The 22,459-nt window shown below is 37.2% G+C and overlaps 1 protein-coding gene across 2 annotated transcripts in view; it reads left to right on the forward strand.

Annotated features, from left to right (window-relative positions):
• CLGN (calmegin) overlaps positions 1–22,459 on the forward strand; it is a 48,368-nt gene that overhangs the window by 13,191 nt on the left and 12,718 nt on the right. For both annotated transcript variants that reach the window (XM_079770750.1, XM_079770751.1), the window contains exons 2-10: positions 25–177; positions 2,717–2,790; positions 3,453–3,511; positions 8,236–8,377; positions 12,001–12,082; positions 13,530–13,722; positions 16,045–16,234; positions 20,685–20,798; positions 20,925–21,075. In XM_079770750.1, the coding sequence (XP_079626876.1) occupies positions 34–177; positions 2,717–2,790; positions 3,453–3,511; positions 8,236–8,377; positions 12,001–12,082; positions 13,530–13,722; positions 16,045–16,234; positions 20,685–20,798; positions 20,925–21,075 (1,149 nt within the window). In that variant the 5' untranslated portion in view covers positions 25–33. The remainder of the gene's footprint in view (positions 1–24; positions 178–2,716; positions 2,791–3,452; positions 3,512–8,235; positions 8,378–12,000; positions 12,083–13,529; positions 13,723–16,044; positions 16,235–20,684; positions 20,799–20,924; positions 21,076–22,459) is intronic.

The following is a 22,459-nucleotide window of genomic DNA, read 5'->3' on the forward strand; positions in this document are numbered from 1 at the left end:
CACTAATAACTTTTAATTTCACAGATAATCAGTATGCATTTCCAAGGCTTTTGGCTATGTTTGGGCATTTTATGCATCTCAGTTAATGCAGAATTCATGGATGATAATGTTGAGATGACAGACTTTGATGAAAATCCAGAAGAGACTGATGTTAATGAAAATGAACTCTCCTCAGAGGTAAGGTTATTGAGAAATCAGTTGTAAATTATTTCTTTACATGATATATAGGAGTGACTAATCTCTTAAGATTTATTTCTGTCAAAATAGTCTTCATTTTCTAAGTAGAAAAACATGCTTTCCCCCAACTATTTGTTGCTTTGTGTTTTAGAGTGCCTGTGAACTACAGAAATTTGTGCATAGTACTTAGCATGGTTTTATTACCAAATAAATATGGGGAAAGTTTTTACTACGAAAATAGGAGGAGTTCATCACTGGCTAAAGAGGACTAAGTGCTTCTAGCTAAGAGAAAGGTTTTCAGTCTTATTTCTGACACTGCCAGCTCTCCTTAGGTAAAAGAAAATGTAGTATTATTTGCAGTTCTCCTAGAAGTAAAGTAAAGTAGCTTTTTTTGTGCATGTCTTGAAGGAAAAGAAGTACTAAATAGGAGGATGAGTTAGAAAGAGAAGTGATGATGAGGTCGGCAGTTAGCAAGCTCAACTGTGTTTCTGTCTTAGCATCGATAAGATGTGCTGTGAGGTGGTAACTAACAGGAGTCTGAAAAACTTGGCAGAGTTTTTTTATGTCTTGACAATCCGTAAGAGCTTTCACATTGAGGACTATTCATCTGTAATAATAAAAGCGTAATATACTAATTAGACCAGACAGCCAAACGACCTTCCGGACATCCTTCCAGACGACCTTCTGGATGAAGCCAGGGCTGCGAGGGCCAAGGCAAGCCGCCGTGGCTGCGAGGGCCCAGCCCCTTGCACGAATTTCGTGCATCGGCCTCTAGTATATAATATAAGGACAATCAGACATTTTTCAGAAATATTTTTGATGGTGAGAGAGCATCAATTGTATTGTGCCAGCTGTGCTTAAAGGGTGAGAGTAATATGCAGTTGTTATAGACTCATTGTAGAGGTTTCTATTTGCAAATGCAAGTGTTATTCAGCTGTTTAATGTAAATATCCACTCTCCAGTTAAATTGTAAGCCCTACAAGCACATTCTTTTAAAACTTAGTTTTATGAACCACAGAAAGTAAGTACTAGTAATCAAAGTGCTAATGACTGAGTTAGATACAGCTACTACAGGGTCTTTGGAGGTAAACACTCCAAACCAATTGGCAGATACCTACCCCTCTTAACTATAGTTGGTGATAATTTGAAAAGGTGGTAAAAAGCGGGAAAGAACAGTTTTGATTTTTGACCCTTCTAATTGTACGGCATGAGTAATCAAGATACAATAAAGTATAAATAAAGGGCAAAATACACTGCTGGTGATGTAAAGCGTGGTCTAACAGAAGAACGAGGCCTCTGTGACTCCATTGCGCAATGTTCCGTTGTGCCAAAAACAGAGAGAGCAGGTAACTTCATAGTCGGTTGACTATTTTGATAGCAGAATCTTGACCCTGTTGGTAATTATGTGGAATCTTGTTTAACCATTTGTATGCCATAGGCGTCTATAGACGCTAGTGGCGGACCTTTTTAAATTAAATTCAAAATATCGTGGCAGTTAACTGGTTAATTACTGATTTTTCTTCCTTTAATAGACAAGAAATGTTATACTATTAGGATAGGACAGGGACTGTGAAAATAGAAAAAGTACTTCTCATCCTTTTCTCTAAAGGCTAAGAGAAGACATCTCATAACTAATCATACAAATAAAATCATGAAGGCTGATTCAGAAAGGACCCAGATCTATTATGTTTGGCAAAATTTAATAATTCATCATCAATTCAAATTATCTCTTGATAATTTGTCAGTAAATTATCTTTAATCTTGTAAGTTCTTTTGTTGGTATGTTCTATATAGTGTAGCGGTTAAGTGTACAAGCTTTGGAGTAGGACAGCCTGGACTCGTATCTAACTGGAAGACAGTGGGCAAGTTACTTTGTCTCTCTCCTATAGTTTCATCATACATGAAATGGGCACAACAATAGTACTTTTCTCGTTGAAGTATGGTGAGGATTAAAAGGCCACCGTATCTCTATCACCACCACCTCATCCCTCATGATCATCAGAGCAGCTCTACAGATAATTTGCTTTGCAGTGCTTTCTCTAGTGAATAGTTTTGTTTTATAGGTTCCTAATTTTTCAACAGTGTCATCATTCTCTAGTCACATATCAGTGAAATTTAAGAGTCAATTTTAAACTAGCCTACATGCTTACTAAGTTCTTTATCTATGTATTTTTATTGTGCTATTTATTTTGCTTCTAATGATTTATATCCCCAAATATTATAACCTGTTAGAATTCTTTTAAGGCCATGTCAACTGTGTCATGAGGCCTTCTCTATTACTTCCTTCTGTGTTAGAGGAATCGGTGTATCCTCTGTATATCCTTGCACATATAGTATTTCTTTCCCCGTCATCATATCTCTCATATTTTCTTGTATCTTTTTATCACCAGGATACAAAGTTTTGAGGTTAGAGACCATGTTACCTTATATCTGTATTACCTATATGTCTATTACATAATAATTTCTTAACTAGTGAGATTATGTAACTAAAACATTTGTATAGATAAATAACTTTAGATTTTTAAAAATTATTTTCTAGATTAAATATAAGACACCTCAACCTATAGGAGGAGTATATTTTACAGAAACTTTTGATAGTGGAAGGTTGGCTGGGTGAGTATTCATTCAAAGGAATGATTTCCTTGAGTTGATTTGTTTTTTTTGAAATTATTGGTTATTGGCTTATGAAAATTGCCCCTACTATGGAACTATAAAAAAATTTTCAAGTGCTTTATTTGACAGTGTAAACCAGTATCTTAACACATTTTTGTATGGTTAGAAATGTTTAACTTGAATGGTTATTTATTTATATAAAGAAAATAAAAACAAATGAATTATGAATATAAAGTAAAAATTTATAACTTTCTTCCCCCTTTAGGACAGATATTAATAATAATATTTTACATTACAAATTTAATTTACTCTTCTATTCTAAATAATGGTAAAATAATAAGATTTATTACTTATTGATTATTATATGCCAGACACTGTCCTAAATAGGTAGGTAAATACTACCTTTATCTCATTTTATAGGTGAGAAAAGGGAGGCTTAATGTATCTTACCCATGATCATACAGCTGATTACAAATAGCAAATCTGATTTAACTCTAGCCTTGTAGGATGATGTATAGGTGTCCAATTTAGCCTCTAAATATTTATTTTTGAATGAGAAGTAACTGTTAGATATTCTTTTATTGTGTTTCTAATACGCATTGTATCTATAAATTGCGGTTTTATTTTTAATGCTATACATTTGCTTTTACCTTTACTTATAGGTGGGTTTTATCAAAAGCAAAGAAAGATGATACAGACATGGAGACTTCCATATATAATGGTAAAATGTTTATTTAAATATTACTAGTATGACCCATAGTTCACTAACTTTTGAGATTATATTTATATGAAATAAGTATATGGGGCCTCAGTCTTCACAATAGAACACTCAGTATTTTGTCTCTTTTCCAGTATTTCTTGGAGTCCCTGGGTAATCCATACTTAAGCCACCAATATCAGATTTCCTTGCAGGACTATTTAGTGTTCACAGTAGTTAATGATAGCGTCTCTCACTCTTTTTTTAAATATGTTTTTATTTTATCAATTTCAGAGATGAAGGGAGAGGGAGAGAGATATAGAAACATCAGTGATGAGAGGGAATTACCAATTTGCTGCTTCTTGCACATCCCACATCGGGGATTGAGTCCGCAAACTGGGCATGTGCCCTGACCTGGACTGTGACCTCCTGGTTCATAGGTCGATGCTCAACCACTGAGCCACACAGGCCGGGCAATGATAGCGTCTCTTAAGTGCCACTTGAGTAAGTTTCATTTTCACATTTTTAAGAGTAGGCAAATGGGCATAAAACATTAAGTGCTGCGATATAGGGTTTGCACTGGGAATAGATCTATTTAAATTTTTCAGATTGAGTTAATAAAAATACAATAGATGTTTAATAAATACCAATCCCTTTAAGTGACCAGCTTTCAGAATATCTTATGAAACCATATAAATTCTTTTATGAAGTTTTATTTATATCAGATTTTATATTATCTGGTATTATCTACATGGTACTAAATGGTACCATGTAGTACTAGTGCTAGGTGGTAACTTTTTGATAGCTGATAAGTGTCTGTGCGTAATTGCAAAGAAAAAGCAACATAGTTTTAAAAATCTTTTATTAAAAACTAGATACGAGATCAACCGAAGGACTTGAATGCATGCATCCTACCTAATAATAGACAAATATGCAAATTGACCATACCTCCGACACACCCACAAGCCACGCCCACCACCCAATCAGAGCGAGTATGCAAATTAACCCAACCAAGATGGCTACAGCCACAGAGAGCAAGGTTTCCTAGGTAACAGAGGAAGCCAAGCTTTCTGCCTGCCCTTGCCAGGCCTAAGCCTCCACTCAAGCTACAAAGTTTCAATTATAGAAGGTAAACAAATTCAAACAGAAATGGCGGCAGAATGGAGCTTGAGAGAGCAGGCCAGGGTTGTCCCCAGCAACAGGGGAAGCAAAGCTTTCTGCACACCCTGGCCGGGCTGACCCACTTAAGGCTACAAAGTTTCAATTATAACCCCAACAGAAATGGCTGCCGGCCACGGAGGGAGCCCCAGGCTTGGCTTCACTCCAGGCTACAAAGTTTCAATTGTAGAAGGAAAATAAATTCCAGATACCAGGGCCTCCGCTTGGGTTGCCAGGGGGCATGGCCGGCCTGCAAACCACCACAGGCCCCTCGCTCAGACCGCCCCACGCCCCAAGGGAACCCCACCCTGATCAGGGACACCCTTCAGGGCAAACCAGCTGGCCCCCACCCCTGTACCAGGCCTCTATCCTATCTAATAAAAGAGTAATATGCAGGTTGATCATCACTGCAACACACAATATAGCTGCCACCATGTGGTCAAAGATCCTGCCCCCATGTGGACACAAGATGGCCACCACAAGATGGCCAGCAGGAGAGGGCAGTTGGGAGGCACCCAGCCTGCAAGGGAGGGCAGTTGAGAAGGACCAGGCCTGCAAGGGAGGGCAGTTGAGAGGGACCAGGCCTGCAAGGGAGGGCAGTTGGAGGTGATCCACCCTGCAGGAGAGGGCAGTTAGGGGTGACCAGGCCAGCAGAGGAGGGAAGTTGGGGGCAAACAGGCTGGCAGCGGAGTGGTTAGGGGGTGATCAGGCTGGCAGGCAGAAGTGGATAGGGGCAATCAGGAAGGCAGGCAGGCAAGCAGTTGGGAGCCAGCAGTCCTGGATTGTGAGAGGGATGTCCGACTGCCTAAACGGGCAGTCGGACATCCCTCGAGGGGTCCCAGATTGGAGAGGGTACAGGCTGGGCTGAGGGACAACCCCCCTCCGTGCACGAATTTTGTGCACCGGGCCTCTAGTATTAGAATAACCAACGGATGCAAAACATTGGGGGATGAGGGCATGTATGGGAGTGGGGTGGGGGGGCAATGGTAAGATATGTACACATATAATACCTTAATAAAAGAAAAAAAAACTATAAAACAAAACAAAACAAAACAAAAACTAGATCCCTAGCCTGGCCTGCGGGGATTGGGCTGAAACCAGCTCTCTGACATCCCCCGAGGGGTCCTGGATTGTGAGAGAGAGGGTGGTTCTCGGGTGACGCACCCCAGAATTGGGCTCCCTCCTCTCTGGTTCTGGGTGCATTACCCAAGAACCGCAGCTGCCAAGTCACTGCAGCTCAGGGGCTCCTGCATTGAGCATCTGCCCCCTGGTGGTCAGTGTGTGTCATAGCTACCGGTCGGAGCTTCTGACCCCTGGTGGTCATAGCACGGTCTGCTCATTGCTTAGGCTCTTATATATATACTAGAGGCCCGGTGCATGAAATTCGTGCACGGGGGGAGGGGGTCCCCTCAGCCCAGCCTGCACCCTCTCCAATCTGGGACCTGTCGGTTTTGGACTGATCCCAGGGATCGGGCCTAAACCGGCAGTCAGACATCCTTCTCACAATCCAGGACCACTGGCTCCTAACTGCTCGCCTGCCTGCCTGATCGCCCCTAACTGCCCCCCCTACCAGCCTGATCACCCCTAACTGCCTCTGCCTGCCAGCCTGATCGCCCCTAACTGCCCACCCCCCCGCCAGCCAGGTCGCCCCCAACTGCTCTCCCCCCGCCTTCCCGCTGCCGGCCTGGTCATCCCAACTGCCCCCCCTGCCGGCCTGGTCGCCCTTTGGTGCCCCCGCTGCCAGCCTGGTTGCCCCCAGCTGCCCCCCTCTGCTGGCCTGGTCGTCCCCAACTGCCCCCCCCTGCTGGCCTGGTTGCCCCTTACTGCCCCCCTCTGCCGGCCTGGTTGCCCCTCACTGCCCCCCCCCCTGCCAGCCTGGTCACCCCCAACTGCCCCTCTGCTGCTGGCCTGGTCACCCCAACTGCCCCCCCCCCCCCCGCCGGCCTGGTCGCCCTTTGGTGCCCCTGCTGCCGGCCTGGTTGCCCCCAACTGCTCCCCCCTGCTGGCCTGGTCACCCCCAACTGCCCCCCCCCCCCCGCCAGCCTGGTTGCCCCTCACTGCCATCCCCCTGCTGGCCTGGTCGCCCCACGCAGCCTGCTGTTCAGTCGTTTGGTCATCCCTCACTAACTCCCCTGCTGGCCTGGTCACCTCACACAGCCTGCTGGTCAGTCATTTGGTCGTCCCTCACTAACCCCCCTGCCAGCCTTGTCGCCCCATGCAGCCTGCTGTTCAGTTGTTACTGTGAGGGCATCGTGACCAATTTGCATATTACCCTTTTATTAGTATATATGTGTGTGTATATATATATATATATATATGTATGTATATATATACACACACACACATATATATCCTTAAAATCCTAAAGATAAAGGTGTTTCTTCTTAAAAGAAGACCTTTGGTTTTGGACAAAACAGGTTAGAAGTGATAATACAAGTTATCAGTGTGAGAGAAGTAACATCAAGTAAATTAATCTTTTTTAGAAAAATATAGTATAACCAAGTTAGAGGGGGAAAGGAAGAGAAACCTGAAATCTTTAAAAAATGCATTTTTAAAAGCCCAATAAAGTCTACAGAATGATAGACCAAAAACACCTTTCTCAGATTCATAAGCCTGGTTCAGGTAGTTGCTCTGTGGGTTTTTTCAGAAAGAAAAAAATTAATATAGAAAGCATTAGTGATTAAAAAATGCTTGTTAATGTTTCAAGTTGGCACAGTGCTGGAAAATAGCCAATTTTTGTTAAATTGAGTTTTTTTGGAATAGGCAATCCTACAATTTTCAAAACTAGAACAAATTAATATAAGTTGGTTATTTTCCTTTCTAAAAAGAGGACAGGAGAACATTCCAATACACAACATTTGGGCTACAGGTATTGTATGCAGCCCATAATCTAATTTCAGGAGCTTCCTGACCTTAAACCTGGGAAATTCCGGCCAGAGAGGGCCTAACGAGGCTTTGCAGTGGTACAGCTTGTGCTTATCCAATGCTTATCCAGTGCCTATCCAGTGCTTGCTGCTCTTTTGTCCAAAAGGCCTGAGAGCTGATTGGCTTAGCCTGGGAAGGGTGAATACAATTTGTGTTCATTGTACATACGATTTTCAAAATAAAATTTAAATCCCCACAATAACTTCTGCAAAGTAAGAAAAGTAGCTATTGAATACCATGTGTTTCAAAATGAGGCGAACTGCACATTTTGTATTAAAGATGTTCTCTGTCTCGTCTGTAATTTTAAAATATGTCAGTTAAAAAAATACAATGTTGAGACAGCATATTTTGTAATTTCATTGATAAAAAAATTTTCAGAGAAATCCAAAAATGAAGCCAGCTTTAAAAGGGCTTTAATCAGATACTGAAGTGTTTGTTATTTATTAGTTTCCACAATTTTAGCTAAGAAAATGAAACCATTCTCTGGTAAGAGAAAAAGAAGTAGGCATACATACAGTTGCAGATATTATTTTCTGATATTAAAATTTGCTTTGTTTTTCCCAAATCAGCCTTCATGGAACAGTCCTAACGGTCATCACTGCTGATAAATAATTTTTAAGTCAGTGTTTTGGTTGTAGTTTAATTTGCTCTGCTTTATATTTTAGGAAGATGGGAAATAGAAGAACTGAAAGAAAACCGAGTGCCTGGTGACAGAGGTCTGGTGTTGAAATCCAGAGCAAAGCATCATGCAATATCTGCAACATTAGCAAAACCCTTCGTTTTTGCCGATAACCCTTTGATAGTTCAGTAAGTTTTATGTTTTTAAAGATTTTCTTAAATTTATATTAATTTTATATAATTTGATTTGTGAGTATAACTATAATGGTTATAATATGGGATAAAAAATCCAGATTTTCCTTTTCAGTTTTACTTACTTAAACACACAAACACCCTGGGGTTTTGAGTGAAAAGAAGGTTAATTTAAAAATAATAGACAGTGATTGAGTCTAGACATAATAGGATAATTAAGCTATATTTACATTTATAGATATAATTTACAAATTGCTCTTTCTTGTTCTTAGCTTTTCATAGAGCTCTTTGTTCCTCAAGTCACATATAATAAAGCTATATCTCTTTTTATGTTATTTTACCTAAAATAGTGAATGTGTATACTTAAGTCACATTGTGCACCATTTATTTTACTTTATAGTCTTCAAAGACCTGAATTTCTTTGACAGCTACTGCCTAAAATAAAACTATGGAGAAAGCTTTGAGGAAAACAAACCGTCCTTTATTTAAAAAATGAAAAAGGACAAAACAAAACCTTTCTTCTGATCATAAGAGAAGCTAACTTTTTTTGCATTTTTTGACGTATTAACTGATGCCTACTTTAATAATATAGAAAAAGAATATAGTTAAATGAAAATTACATTGCCCACATATTCAAATGTTATTTATCAATTAAAAATTTTAATATCAATTCAAGATCTTAAAGTTAACCATGGTACAAAAACTATAGGATTGATTTCACATATAACATTAAAAATCTTACTGGCATAACACTTTTAAAAGTCATCTATTATTACAACTTCATTTAAACATTTTTATAATATTATAATTTTATAAATTTTCATAATTTATGAAAGCAATGGTAGTTTTGACTCATAAAACCAATATAGGAAATTTAGAAAATTTTAGTCATGAGAAAATAAACTCCCTTGCACAATTGTACTTACATTGTTTCTTTTTTTTTTTTAAGAAGTCAAGTAAATTTAGTTTTTATTTCTCCTTGATTTTTATTTATCTTTATTGTTGGAAGTATTACAGATGTGTCCCCCCTTTTTTCCCCTTTGACACCTTCCTCCCACTCCCGCCCCCTCCCCAGACCTCTACCTCACTATAGTCTAATGTCCATGGGTTAATCATGTATGCATGTAAGTTCTTTGGTTTATCTCTTCCCAAGCACCCCCCCGCCACACACACACACTTTCCCTCTGAGAATCCTCAGTCTGCTGCAAGCTTCCATGTCTCTGGATCTATTTTGTTTGTCAGTTTATTTTGTTCATTAGATTCCACATATAAGTGAGATCATGTGATATTTGTCTTTCTCTGACTGGCTTATTTCACTTAGCATAATATTCTCTAGGTCCTTCCATGTTGTCTCAAAGGGTAAGAGGTCCTTCTTTTTTATAGCTGCGTAGTATTCCATTGAATAAATGTATCACAGTTGTTGTTTTTTATCCACTCATCTACTGATGGGCACTTGGGCTGTTTCCAGCATCAAAGTGAAAAGGGAACCCACTGTATGGAAGAATATATTTGCCAATGATACATCTTATAAGGGGTTAATTTCCAAAATATAGAAAGTATTCATATAACTCAATAAAAGGAAAACAAACAATCCAGTTTAAAAAATGGGCAGAGGACCTAAACAGACACTTCTCTAAAGAGGACACACAAATGGCCAAGAGACATATGAAAAAATGCTCAATGTCACTAATAATCAGATGCAAATTAAAATGATAATGAGGTACTACCCCCTACCTGTCAGAATGGCTACTGTCAATAAATCAACAAATTGCTGGAAAGGATGTGGAGAAAAGGGTCCTAGTGCACTGCTGGTGGGAATGCAAACTGGTGCAGCCAGTACGGAAAACAGTGTGGCGTTTCCTCAAAAAATTAAAAATGGAACTCCCATTTGATCCAGTGATCCCACTTCCAGGAATATATCCTAAGAAACCTGAAACACCAATCAGAAAGGATATATGCTATGCTTATAGCAGTGTTATTTACAATAGCTAAGAGAAGCTAACGCTTTGAACATTTATTTACCCATTGCTGTGACAGGGTAATCATCATGACAGTCCTTTGAGGTGCAGGTATGGGCAAGTGTGTCCATGTGATAGATGAGCAACTAGAGACTTAGAGCTTAAATAATTTACTTTTACCCTAAGAGTCACTAGAGTAAGTAGCAGAATCAAGAATAAATCTCAGGTCTTTTTTACTCCAAAGTATACACTTGTCACCATATTGTAGAGATCTTGAGAACCAAAGCAGAGTAAAAATAGGAGGGGAAATAACCTTGATCTGGCATCTCAGATAATCACTCAAAATGTTACTGTATTTCTTGTTCTTTTCAATACAAAATGTATACACTAACTGTGTTCAGACTATTAAAGTTTTGTATTCTATTTTTTTACTCTATTATCACTAAAGTTTCTTTTAGAAAGATTTTAAACAATAGTCCATTAAAATTACCACTAGTTTCTGTTGTTTAGTTTTCCTCTTTCTTTTTTTATATATATCTTATATCTATAGATATATGCATTTTTTAAATTGATTTCAGAGAGAAAGGGAGAGGGAGAGAGAGATAGAAACATCAATGATGAGAGAGAATCATTGAACGGCTGCCTCCTGCACACCCCCTACTGGGGATCAAGCCCGCAACCTGAGCATATGCCCTTGACTGAAATCAAACCTGGGACCCTTCAGTCCGCAGGCCGACGCTCTGTCCACTGAGCCAAACCGGCTGGGGTTAGTTTTTATCTTTCTTTTTCTTAAATTCATTAAACCAATCATAACTTTTTGGTTTTCACTGATAGACATTTCCTCATTGATTTATATAATTTGTAATTAATCACTTACCCAAATTCTCTTCTAAATACTGTATAATAAGTCTGTGTCTCATTGCCTAACTAGTTCCTTAAGGTGTTTGTTTGTGTTTGTGTGTGTGTGTGTGTGTGTGTGTGTGTGTGTGTGTGTGTGTGTGTGTGTGTGTTGGGGGGGGGGTTGCTGAGAAGTACTCAGTGTTGTAAATCCATGAAACGACACGCATGTCAGTTCTCTCCTTCAGCTGTTATACTATATTCCCCATCTCTCCTGGCTGTTAAAATCTGAAATACTCCAAGTTATTGATTGAGATTATGAAATCTCTTTGCTGGAAGGCATTTAATGGGATATATGATTCTTTGACATGGTTAGGTATACTTGAACTAAAACACAAATTAGTAGTGCACTAGATATCTATGATCATTAGCAATTTTTTAGAGTTCTGTTGCTGTGGCTATGGTCCTCATAGTCTTTGTTTTTTAGTCTATTAAGAAATATGTGTAGTGTATACCTTATCTGAATTTGAAATTTCCTATTATTGTTTTAGTCAAAGTATTTTATTCTTAATTCTGCAGTTTTGATGGAAAAATTATTTCAAAAGTTAGTTGGCTTTTTAATACTTGATAATCATTCTACTTTTAACATTTTAAGGATGTGCATAGAAAAAGCATTTCCTCTAGGCTATGGATGTGCTTATTATGGGCTTTCTGGCAATATAAAATATTTATGTTTAAAGGAATGGAGAGTGATGTAGTAGATTTTTTTAAGAGCAATTAATAATTTTTACTTATCAGCAGTGTGATTTTTCCCCCTTTATTTAGATATGAAGTAAATTTTCAAGATGGTATTGATTGTGGAGGTGCATACATTAAACTCCTAGCAGACACTGATGATTTGAATCTGGTATGATATTTTAATGTTAATAAGTATTAAAGTTAATAAGTACTTTAAGGAATAATTGATAAAATTAAACATTTTTAATTTTCAGCTGAAATTGAAAACAACTTTGAAAATCTTTATCTAACATGAGTTTTCATGGCTTTTACAGTGTGCCTTCAAGTTTGATGTACAGCCGTATTACTTGATGGCATCGATTTTTGTAATTTTTAGCAACATAAAAAAATTTGCCATGTCTATAAATAAGAAACAACATGGTGCTTATAAATGTCAGTGAAAGATCAACTTGGAGTTATTTTCTTTACCAAATAAGAATCATAAATTTGTTCAGAGAAATAAGATAACAGAGCAAAGTAGTGAAACAGAATGATCAAAGAACTAAATAAAAAAGGTGGGCTAGTTCAGAAATTGGCAGCCCACAAAAAATAACTAAAAACGTTTCATAAAGAAGCAGCGTGTATTAAGCCCATTTGAAGGCTGGAAATGCTGCATTCTTACAGCGTCCTCCTGCAGGAGGCTGTTCGCCTTCAGGGTTCCTGCATACAGCAGGAATAAGATGTGGGAGGGAGTGAGATACCTGTCAGAACACATGGCTCTGTACAGGCTGTGGAACATGGAGTAAAGGAGTCAGGCGCCACTATTTGGACCTGGTAAAGGGGAGGTTATATAGTAAATGTGCAAGCTCTTGTTTTAGGTATTACCAGGTGACAATCACCTGAGGGTGTAACGACAATAATAAAACCTAGTGCCAAGTATTTCTTTAAGCACTTTACCTGATTAATTCAGTTGATTCTCAGAGAAACCTTTTAACATAGGTACTATTATTATCTCCATACTTCAGAGGTGATGAAACAAATCTACAGAGAGGTTAAGGAATTTGCCCGGGCCACATGCAGCTAATATAAGTGGCAGCGGTAGGACTTGAACCCCAGCAGCTTACTCTAGATCCCATGCTCTTAACCAGTAGGCCATGTCAAATGAGAAATTACTAGTAGTAAAACAGTAGAAAAAACAGTCTCTGTGTCTGTTTTTGTTTCTGAATTTCTCTTCACTCTGCTCAGGAGGGTAATTTTCTAGTGTATTCCTGAATAATAGTGATGGATAATTGTTGTCTTAAGGTCATAAGTATGTTTTTCTCTATACTTAATTTTCTTAATAAAATATTAGTAATGCAGATTTGCATAAAGTAACTAAGCTTATTATGATGTTGCTAGGGTGGTTTCAGCTTCCCTCCTACATCTTTATGAAGGAAGAAGTGTGTGCTTTAAAAAAACCTATTTTGAATAATATTTGTCATTTTCACACATCCTTTTTTTTGTCATGTGTGCCAAATAATTCTTTGGTGAATTAGCATTTAATACATTTTTGTAAAGTCGGCCCATTTGGATAGACTAGAGAAATTCATTAAATACTCTAATTCTGGATTAATCCCATCACTCATCTCTCTTTGAAGGAAAACTTTCATGATAAAACATCCTATACCATTATGTTTGGACCAGATAAATGTGGAGAAGATTATAAGCTTCATTTTATCTTCAGACATAAACACCCAAAAACTGGAGTTTTTGAAGAGAAACATGCCAAACCTCCAGAAGTAGACCTGAAAACGTTCTTTACAGACAGGAAGACTCATCTATATACCCTTGGTATATCCTTTTCATTCATTCACTCAAAAATATTTTCTGACTGCTGATATTTTCATGGCAAGTGCTTTGGGAGAAACAAACATGGATCCTATCTTTTCAGGAAAATAAAACAGGCATAATTCTAATATAGGTGGAAAGTAAAATACCATTTGAGAGGTACAGATGAGGTAGTCAAGAGTTCAAAGTCAATATCACTTCCAGTTTGGTGACTCTGAGAAAACCTAGTAAAGGAGATTGTTTCTGAACTAGTCTTGAAATGTAGATAGAATATGGAAGGTAGGAGGTGAAAAGGATATTTTAGGCACTATGACATTAGTAGTGCTATAAGAATAGAAAACTGGAAATAAGATCAAAGAGGAAGAAGTCTGTAAGGCCATGCTGAAAAGCTTAGACTTTATTCTACAGGCAGTTGTGATGACTGATAGGTCCTACCTCAGGGTGGTTGTGTCCATATCTAAACTTGGAAAGGGAAAGCATTGAGCAACCATGTATTAACATGCTTAGCTTTCCTTTATGAAAATAGGAGTTTGCATAGATGTTCAGGGGGCAGAACTTTATAGGGATCATTCCTCCTCTTCCCAAGTACATATGGTTGTAGAGCTATGGTCTGCCTTGGATTCTGTAAAATCACAGCATGAGATCCAACAGGACAACTCCATCCAAGACTGAGGCATTTCAGCTTTCTTCCCAAAGACTGCAATTGTAGAAATAGTCACCTGGTCTGCACAGGCAATGACCAGTTTCATTTTTAATGGAAACATTGACATCAAAGACTGTATATGAAATTGGAAAATAGTACTGGATGTTTTGGGAACACATATTGTAGAAATCATGTGAAATTATAACTAAGAACAAATTAATTTAATCAGACTTTATTGTACAAACCTGGTCAGAAACAATTTGGTAGTATACAGTATATTAAAGACCATAAGAGGTTTATGTCTTTTGAAAACACAGTTCCACTTTCAAGAATTTATTCAAATGACCTCTGTGTGAAAATATACTATAAATTTGAAGCAACCTGTGTTACAGTAGGGGTTTTCTATACAATGCAAAATGATAACTATGAAATGTTTAGCAACAGGAAAGCAATGCTTATAATATTAAAATGGGGAAAGAAAAGATTCAAATTGGAGGCACATCATAGTGGCCACTAGGCAAAATATGCAAGCACATAGAAAAAGACTAGAAAAAAAACAACAACTAAAATTGTCATTAATCATCTCATATGTACCATGCTCTATGCTAGGCAGTTTGTTTAGAATCATCATGTGAGGGGAGCAGTTTCTCTCTATTTTGCCTTAATTTAGCTTAAGTAACTTGCTCTAAGAAGCGATAGTAACTGATAGAACTGGAATTGAAATTCAGGTCTGACTCTTAAGCATTTGCTTTTCTATATATAAGATTTTACTATATATAAAATCTTTGTTGACTTTTTTCTATTTTTTTTTTAAAGCCCCTCTGTAATACTGTGGTATTTTATAACATTGTTCTGTAATTGTTCTAAGAACCTTACAGCGTACCTTCTGTAAACATGGAAGGGGGTCACTAGGTAAAATTTATCTTTGGAAAGAATGATAGATGAAAATAGCTGCCTAACATTTGTTTTCAATAAGCTAAGGAAGTACAAGCTGCCAACAAATGTCAGGATCATGCCGACTCACCTAGTTAAATGGGCTACGGCTTCCTGAAGAAACGGCTCTGAAATACAGCCAGTCTCCAGAGGGTTCAGTCACAACAATGCCAAATTATATCAAACTCAAGTACTGCAATTCAGACACAAACTCAAATAATTCAAACACACACTCAATATTTTATCTTCTTTTCTCCACTATTTCCTCTTCTACTAACAGCTGAGATTACTACAACAAAGGAAAAAAGTCAAGCTAAGAGGAAGACCTTAAATGCAAAACAGTACTAGCTAGATCCTTCCTAATTCAAGAAAAAGGTGTTTCTCAAGAAAAATCTTGTAAAGAATGTTTTCTGAATAAATTTCACAATTGAAATTGATTTTTTTAAATTAGAGTTTAAAAAGTACACAGCAAATAAGTGTTATGTAAAAAAACATCTTTGGACAAAAAAAATCCATTGAGAAGTAATGGTGCATTTTATTAAATTATGTTGTTACTTAAAATTTTATCTTTGATTTTAGAAATCACTAAATCTAGTGATTTCAGCATATTTTAACTTAATATATTGGGAACTCCTCTATTTCTGGTTGAGAGAAAATTTTACCCATGAAGTTTAGGGTAGTTTTATTATTTAAAAGATTATTTTTAAAATGTCTATCATTATGATAACTATATTTAAATTGGTCTTTAGTGATGAATCCAGATAACACATTTGAAGTGTTAATTGATCAAATAGTTGTAAACAAAGGCAGCCTACTAGAGGATGTGGTTCCTTCTATTAATCCTCCCAAAGAAATTGAAGATGCCAGTGATAAAAAACCTGACGACTGGGATGAAAGAGCAAAAATTCCCGATCCTTCTGCCATCAAACCAGACGACTGGTAAGCCAAGTTTTCGGTAGTAAAGCTTTATTTGGTATAATTAAATAATGGCACAAAACCTCTAAGTGAAGTTTACTACTAATGAAATGTATTCTTTTAAACATCAGAACTACTTACTTTGATTATTTGGGATGAAGTACTTTTCTAAAATGGATTTGGCATGTCCCTGCTTTTTAATTATTTAATTTTCATTTTAATTTAATTAACATTTTAACTTGGTTGCTTTTTTTTCCCCCAATGTATTTTTATTTTTATGTTCCCAGTGCTATGGAGAGAAAGTTCCATGACTCTAACACATTAGCACTTTATTTTATTTTCTAGTTTAATCTTTATCATGTGTATGCATATTTTACAGAGTTGTAGTCTTTTCCTTTACTTAGACTTAAAATAGGCATGTCTTCAACATCTTAGAAAACTATATAGAAGTCAGTCATGCCAGTTTGCTTAACCATAATTTTTTGCTAGCTGAGTATTTGTGTCATTTTCATTCTACAGGATTACGCATATTTTCCCTAAAAGAAATGTATTCCATTCCTGAGTTCCCATAGCTTGAGTCCAGATGATGAGAAATACCTGTATGTCTCTCTATTTCCTCTCTTCCCAAGAACCTTATTATTTTTTTCTGCTGATTGGGTAACAATTCTGGTTTCGCTAAGTAGATGATCTGTCTGTCTGTATTTAACCCACTATATTAGTTATCTATTGCTATGTAACAAATTATCTAAAAACTTAGCAGCTGAAGACAAGAGACATAGCACACCCAGTTCCTGAGTTGGGAATCTGGAAGTGGCTATCTGTGTGGTGTGAATGCTAAGTATGAGTTTATAAAGTTCTGTTCTTATTTTACTAAGAGGTGGTTTTTTTTTCATGATTAAGTGTTGGATTTTATAAAATGCTTTTGTGCATCTACTGAAATTATCATATAGATTTCCTCCTTCATTTTCTTAGTATGGTAAATTATATTGATTGATTTTCTAATGTTGGACTAATCTTACAACACACTTGGTCAGCAAGTATTGTTCTTTGTACATTTGCTAGATTCTAATTGCATTTTCTCTGTCAGCTGTATTATAGTATAATTTCCTACAGTTAAATTCATATATATATATATATATATATATATATATATATATATATATTTCTCTTAGTTGTGATGAACATATACAATGATGTAACTACCACCACAATCATGACAGAATATATTTACATCATCCAAAAAGGTCTATATCCTTTTGTAATCAATTTCTCCCTCCCACCCTTAACCCCAGAGGACAACCACTGATTTGATTTATGTCCCTTATAGTTTTGTCTTTTTTAGACTATCATATAAAATGAAATCATACAGTGGATAGCTTTTGTTTCTGGCTTCTTTCACTTAGAGTAAGCTTTTTGAGATTATTGTAATTATTGATGTGGTTGGATGTATGTAGACCTATCAACTCACTATTGTTTTCTGTTTGTCCCATATATTCTGTGGTTCTTTATAAAATGATTTTCTGACTTCTTTTGTATTAAGCTATTTTATTTTATTTTATTTATTTTTTTAAAAGATATTTTATTGATTTTTTACAGAGAGGAAGGGAGAGGGATAGAGAGTTAGAAACATCCGTGAGAGAGAAACATTGATCAGCTGCCTCCTGCACACCTCCTACTGGGGATGTGCCCGCAACCAAGGTACATGCCCTTGACCGGAATCGAACCTGGGACCTTTCAGTCCTCAGGCCGACGCTCTATCCACTGAGCCAAACTGGTTAGGGCCAAATTAAGCTATTTTATTTTATTATTCTACTTTTTTCTTTTCTGTTAGCTTATTAGCTTCATTTTGGTTTATTTTACTGGTTGCTCTAGGGTTTACAATATGTATCTTTAACTTATTTCAGTCTACTTTCAAGTAGTATTAAACCACTTTATGTCTAAGTGAACATTTCCTCCCTTTCATCCTTTATGCTTTCATCATACATTTACTTCCATGTATGTGTGAAGGCCACACATATTTATTCTTTAGTCAGTGTCTTTTAATCAGACAATTAAGGGGGAAAGTCCTTTTAATTACACACATATTGACCATTTCTAGTAACTCGTTCTTTTTTTTTTTTTAAATCTTCACCCAAGGATATTCATATTGGTTTTAGAGAGAGGGGAAAGGGGGAAAAGGGGGAGAGAAAGAGAGAGGGAGAGAGAGAGAAATATTGACGTGAGAATGATTGATTGCCTCCCTTACATGCCCCGACCAGGGATTGAACCAGCAACCTATGTATGTAACCTGATTGGGAATCGAACCCACAACCTTTTGGTGTATGGGACAACGCTTCAACCAACTGAGACATACCAGCCAGGGCTCTTGTACTCTTATTCTTTAGTGTAGATACACGTTTCCATCTGTTACTGTTTTCCTTTTGCCTGATGAACTTCTCTTAACACATTGTAGTGTGTGTCTGCTATCATTGAATTGTCTCAACTTTGATTTGTCTGAAAACTTCTTTATTTCGCCTTCCCTTTTGAAGGATATTTTCACTATTGGATTAAGGTTGATAGTTATTTTGCAACAGTCATGTCTTTTCTTGGAGCTTGCATTGCTTCTGAGGAGAAGTCAGTTGTTCCCATCTTAGTTCTTCTTTACCTAATATGTCATTTTTTTTTTCCTTTTGGGTTTTAAGATTTATTATTACCAGGTTTAAACAGTTTGATTTTCTTGTCCCTTGATGTAGATTTTTTTTGTGTGTTTTTCTTGCTTTGGGTTTTTTGAGTTTTTTGGAATGTGGGTTTATAGTTTGAATCAAATTCAGGTAATATTTGGCCATTATTTCTTTAAATATTTATATGTACCTCCTCATCTCTTTTTGGAGGGCACCACTTAATATATATTAGATAGATTGCTTTATATTACCCCACAGGTCACTGAGGATCTGTTTTGTTTTTTTTAACCAATTTTTCTCTTTATGCTTCATTTTGGAAAGTGTCTATTTCAGTTTCTTTAAGTTCTTGATTGTCTGTGAACATTGAGGGGACTACCTTTTCAGAACATAGTGTTGCTCCTGGAACCAAAAGTGTTAACTGGTTAGCTCTCTTGTAGATAAAGAGGGATACTGATTAGTAATGAAAATGTCTTTGCTTTCAGGCAAATAGTATAATAAGGAAGTAACTTGTTCAAGGAGGGAAGAATACTACAGTTCTTTAAAAAATAAAAAATCACTTAGTAGTATATCACTTTATGAATTTATACTATCAGAATAGGTAGGACTTCATCCTCCTTGTAGGTTTTCTAACATTGCTTCATATTTGTTTTCCCATAAAGTGTAACGCTGACACTGGGAAATAAGTTTGCCCTTAAATGAGAGAAACTGCATATAGAAATCTCATTCTGATTGGTGATATGTATTAGAAGTTGTCATATATATAAGTGTACAAGAAACACTCCTTTAAATTTTAAACTGAGGTTATTCTGAGCCCTCAGAGACTCAGGATAACACTGGTATCAGGCAAGTACTAGTCTTTACACAGAGAGTTGATTGTTTCAGTTTATTTGCTTATTTTGTCTTGTTTGGAAAATCATAACATAGTCTCGTTTGAAATTTCTACTTTTCTATAAAAATTGTATTAATAGTTCTATTCAGTACATATTAAAATTGTGGTTATATATTTTAGAATCTATGAAGTTCTATTTTTAAATTAAAATATAAAATTAAAATTACTAAAATTAAATATTTAAAAATATTAGGGTAGGAAAGACCTTTCCAGATATGATATAAAATTGAAAAATTATAAAAGAAAATATTAACAAATTTTAACTACATTAAAATAAATGATTTGTACATGGCAAAAAATCACCATAAACTATAATAAAAAACATATGAGAAACTGGAAAAATATTTTTAATTCATATAGCTGACTATACTAGTAGAGGGCTAGTTTTTTATTTTGTTTTTTTTTTTTTTTTTTTTTTACTAATTTCTAACAAATTCCAGGGTATTCATTACAGCATTATTTGTAATAGTACATTTTGGGGAACACTAAATGCCCCTCAGTTGTAGATAGGTTAAATAAATAATGCTATATCCTCCAAAGAGAAGACTGTGGAACTGTTAGGAAGAATGAAGCAGATGTATGTGTATATAAAATAGGGCTCCTCGGGAAGTCTTCACATGTCAACATCCAATATGTATTTGTTGATGAATGACTGAGTTTTAAATGACAAAAGCAACTTTTAACAGGCTTTATTTAGAATGCTCTTTGTATAAAAAAGAATATATACATATGTGCATGTATGCATAGAGTGCAACAGGGGCAATGTACAAAAAACTGGCAAGAAGATTTAGGTGGATGAGAAATGGGGACATAGTAGGCACAAAGACAGAAGGGCAGGAAATACTTTTAGTACCTTCTGAATTTTGTGCCATGCATTTGTAACCTTTGCATAATTAATAACTAACGTAAACTACTGGACTTACAGGGATGAAAGTGAACCTGCCCAGATAGAAGATTTAAGTGCTGTTAAACCCGATGGCTGGCTTGACGATGAACCGAAATTTATTCCAGATCCCAATGCTGAGAAGCCTGATGACTGGTAAGCATCTTTCATCTCCAGAGGTCCATCCATTGCATGTTTCTTAGTTGCTCTTTTGTTGCTAGTGTATATGACTGACAGTAGAGAATTGAGGTTATTATATTTGCTTTGTTCTAATGTCCTAAGGAATGAAGACATGGATGGAGAATGGGAGGCACCTCATATTTCTAATCCAGCCTGTCAGATTGGGTGTGGTGAGTGGAAGCCTCCCATGATAGATAACCCAAAATACAAGGGAGTATGGAGACCTCCAATGATAGATAATCCTAATTACCAGGTAAAGACCACTTGTTCCAATCACATTGTAGAGTCTAAATGTTATGCTAGTTCTATTATACTAGTACCCCGGTGTACAGATTCATGCACATTGAAAGCAAATTATTTAGAAGGTGGCCATCGGGGCGAGACTGGGTGAGATGAGGCGGCGCTGTGGCTCTAAGGGTGTCTGCGGAGTGAGCAGGGTCCCTCCAGCAGGTGGGGTCCCTCAGCCTGGCCTTTAGGGATCGGGCCAAAACTGGCTCTCCAACATCCCCAGAGGAGTCCTGGATTGTGAGAGGGTGGTTTTCGGGTAACGCACCCTGGAATCGGGCTCCCTCCTCTCTGATTTGGGGTGCATCACCCGAGAACCACTGCTGCCAAGTCACCGCAGCTTGGCAGCTCCTGTATTGAGCGTCTGCCCCCTGGTGGTCAGTGCGTGTCATAGCTACTGGTCAGATGGTCGGATGGTCACTTAGCCTTTTATATATATAGATATCTAGTTATTGATAATGTTACATTAATGATAGAAAATTTATTTGTAATAGTGTGCCTTTGGCTATTTTTAAGAATTCAAAGAAGATAGACTCCAACTAATCTATAATAATAAAAGTGTAATATGCTAATTAGACCGGACGTCCTTTCGGATGAAGCTGGAGCTGCAAGGGACAGGTCCTGGTTGCCTGCCGGTGGCCAGAGGGAAGCCTTCTGGCAGTCCTGGGCGCCTTCTGGCAGTCGGAGGAAAACCTGGGCCCTGGGTGCCAGAGGGAAGCCAGTGCCGGCAGCTAGGGGAAGGAAGGCCTACTCTTACATGAATTTCGTGCATTGGGCCTCTAGTTTATATTTTAAAAGTAAAGCATTCTTTAATTTTCTGGAGAAATAAAGAACTGGAGATCAGTCACTTCATATTGTATTTTCCTAATAATCATTGTAGAATTAAGTTCTATTTTATTTTATTTTTTTTTTTATTTTTTTTTTTTTTAATTTCTTTATTGATTAAGGTGTCACATATTTGTCCTCATCCCCCCATTCCCATCCCACACCCCTCCCCTTGGATGCCCCAACCCTCTGTTGAACTTAAGCATTGGTTAGGCTCATATGCATGCACACAAGACCTTTGGTTGATCTCTCCCCCCTCCCCCCACCCTCCCCTATCCTCCCTCTGAGGCCCGATAGTCCGATCGATGCCTCCTTGTTTCTGGTTCTGTTCTTGTTCATCAGTCTATGTTGTTCATCATTTCCCCTAGATGAGCGAAATCATGTGTCACTATAGATATACTTATAAGAATTGAATGTGCGACGAGCAATAATAGTTATGCTGACAGGCAAATGAATCAGTCTGTAGTGAGTTTCTTTCTGGACCAACAGTTCTTTTGAGACCCAATATCAATGTCCACCGGTTCCCT

Source organism: Cnephaeus nilssonii (genome assembly GCF_951640355.1).
Source record: "Cnephaeus nilssonii genome assembly, chromosome: 5".
In the NCBI taxonomy this organism is placed as follows: domain Eukaryota; kingdom Metazoa; phylum Chordata; class Mammalia; order Chiroptera; family Vespertilionidae; genus Cnephaeus; species Cnephaeus nilssonii.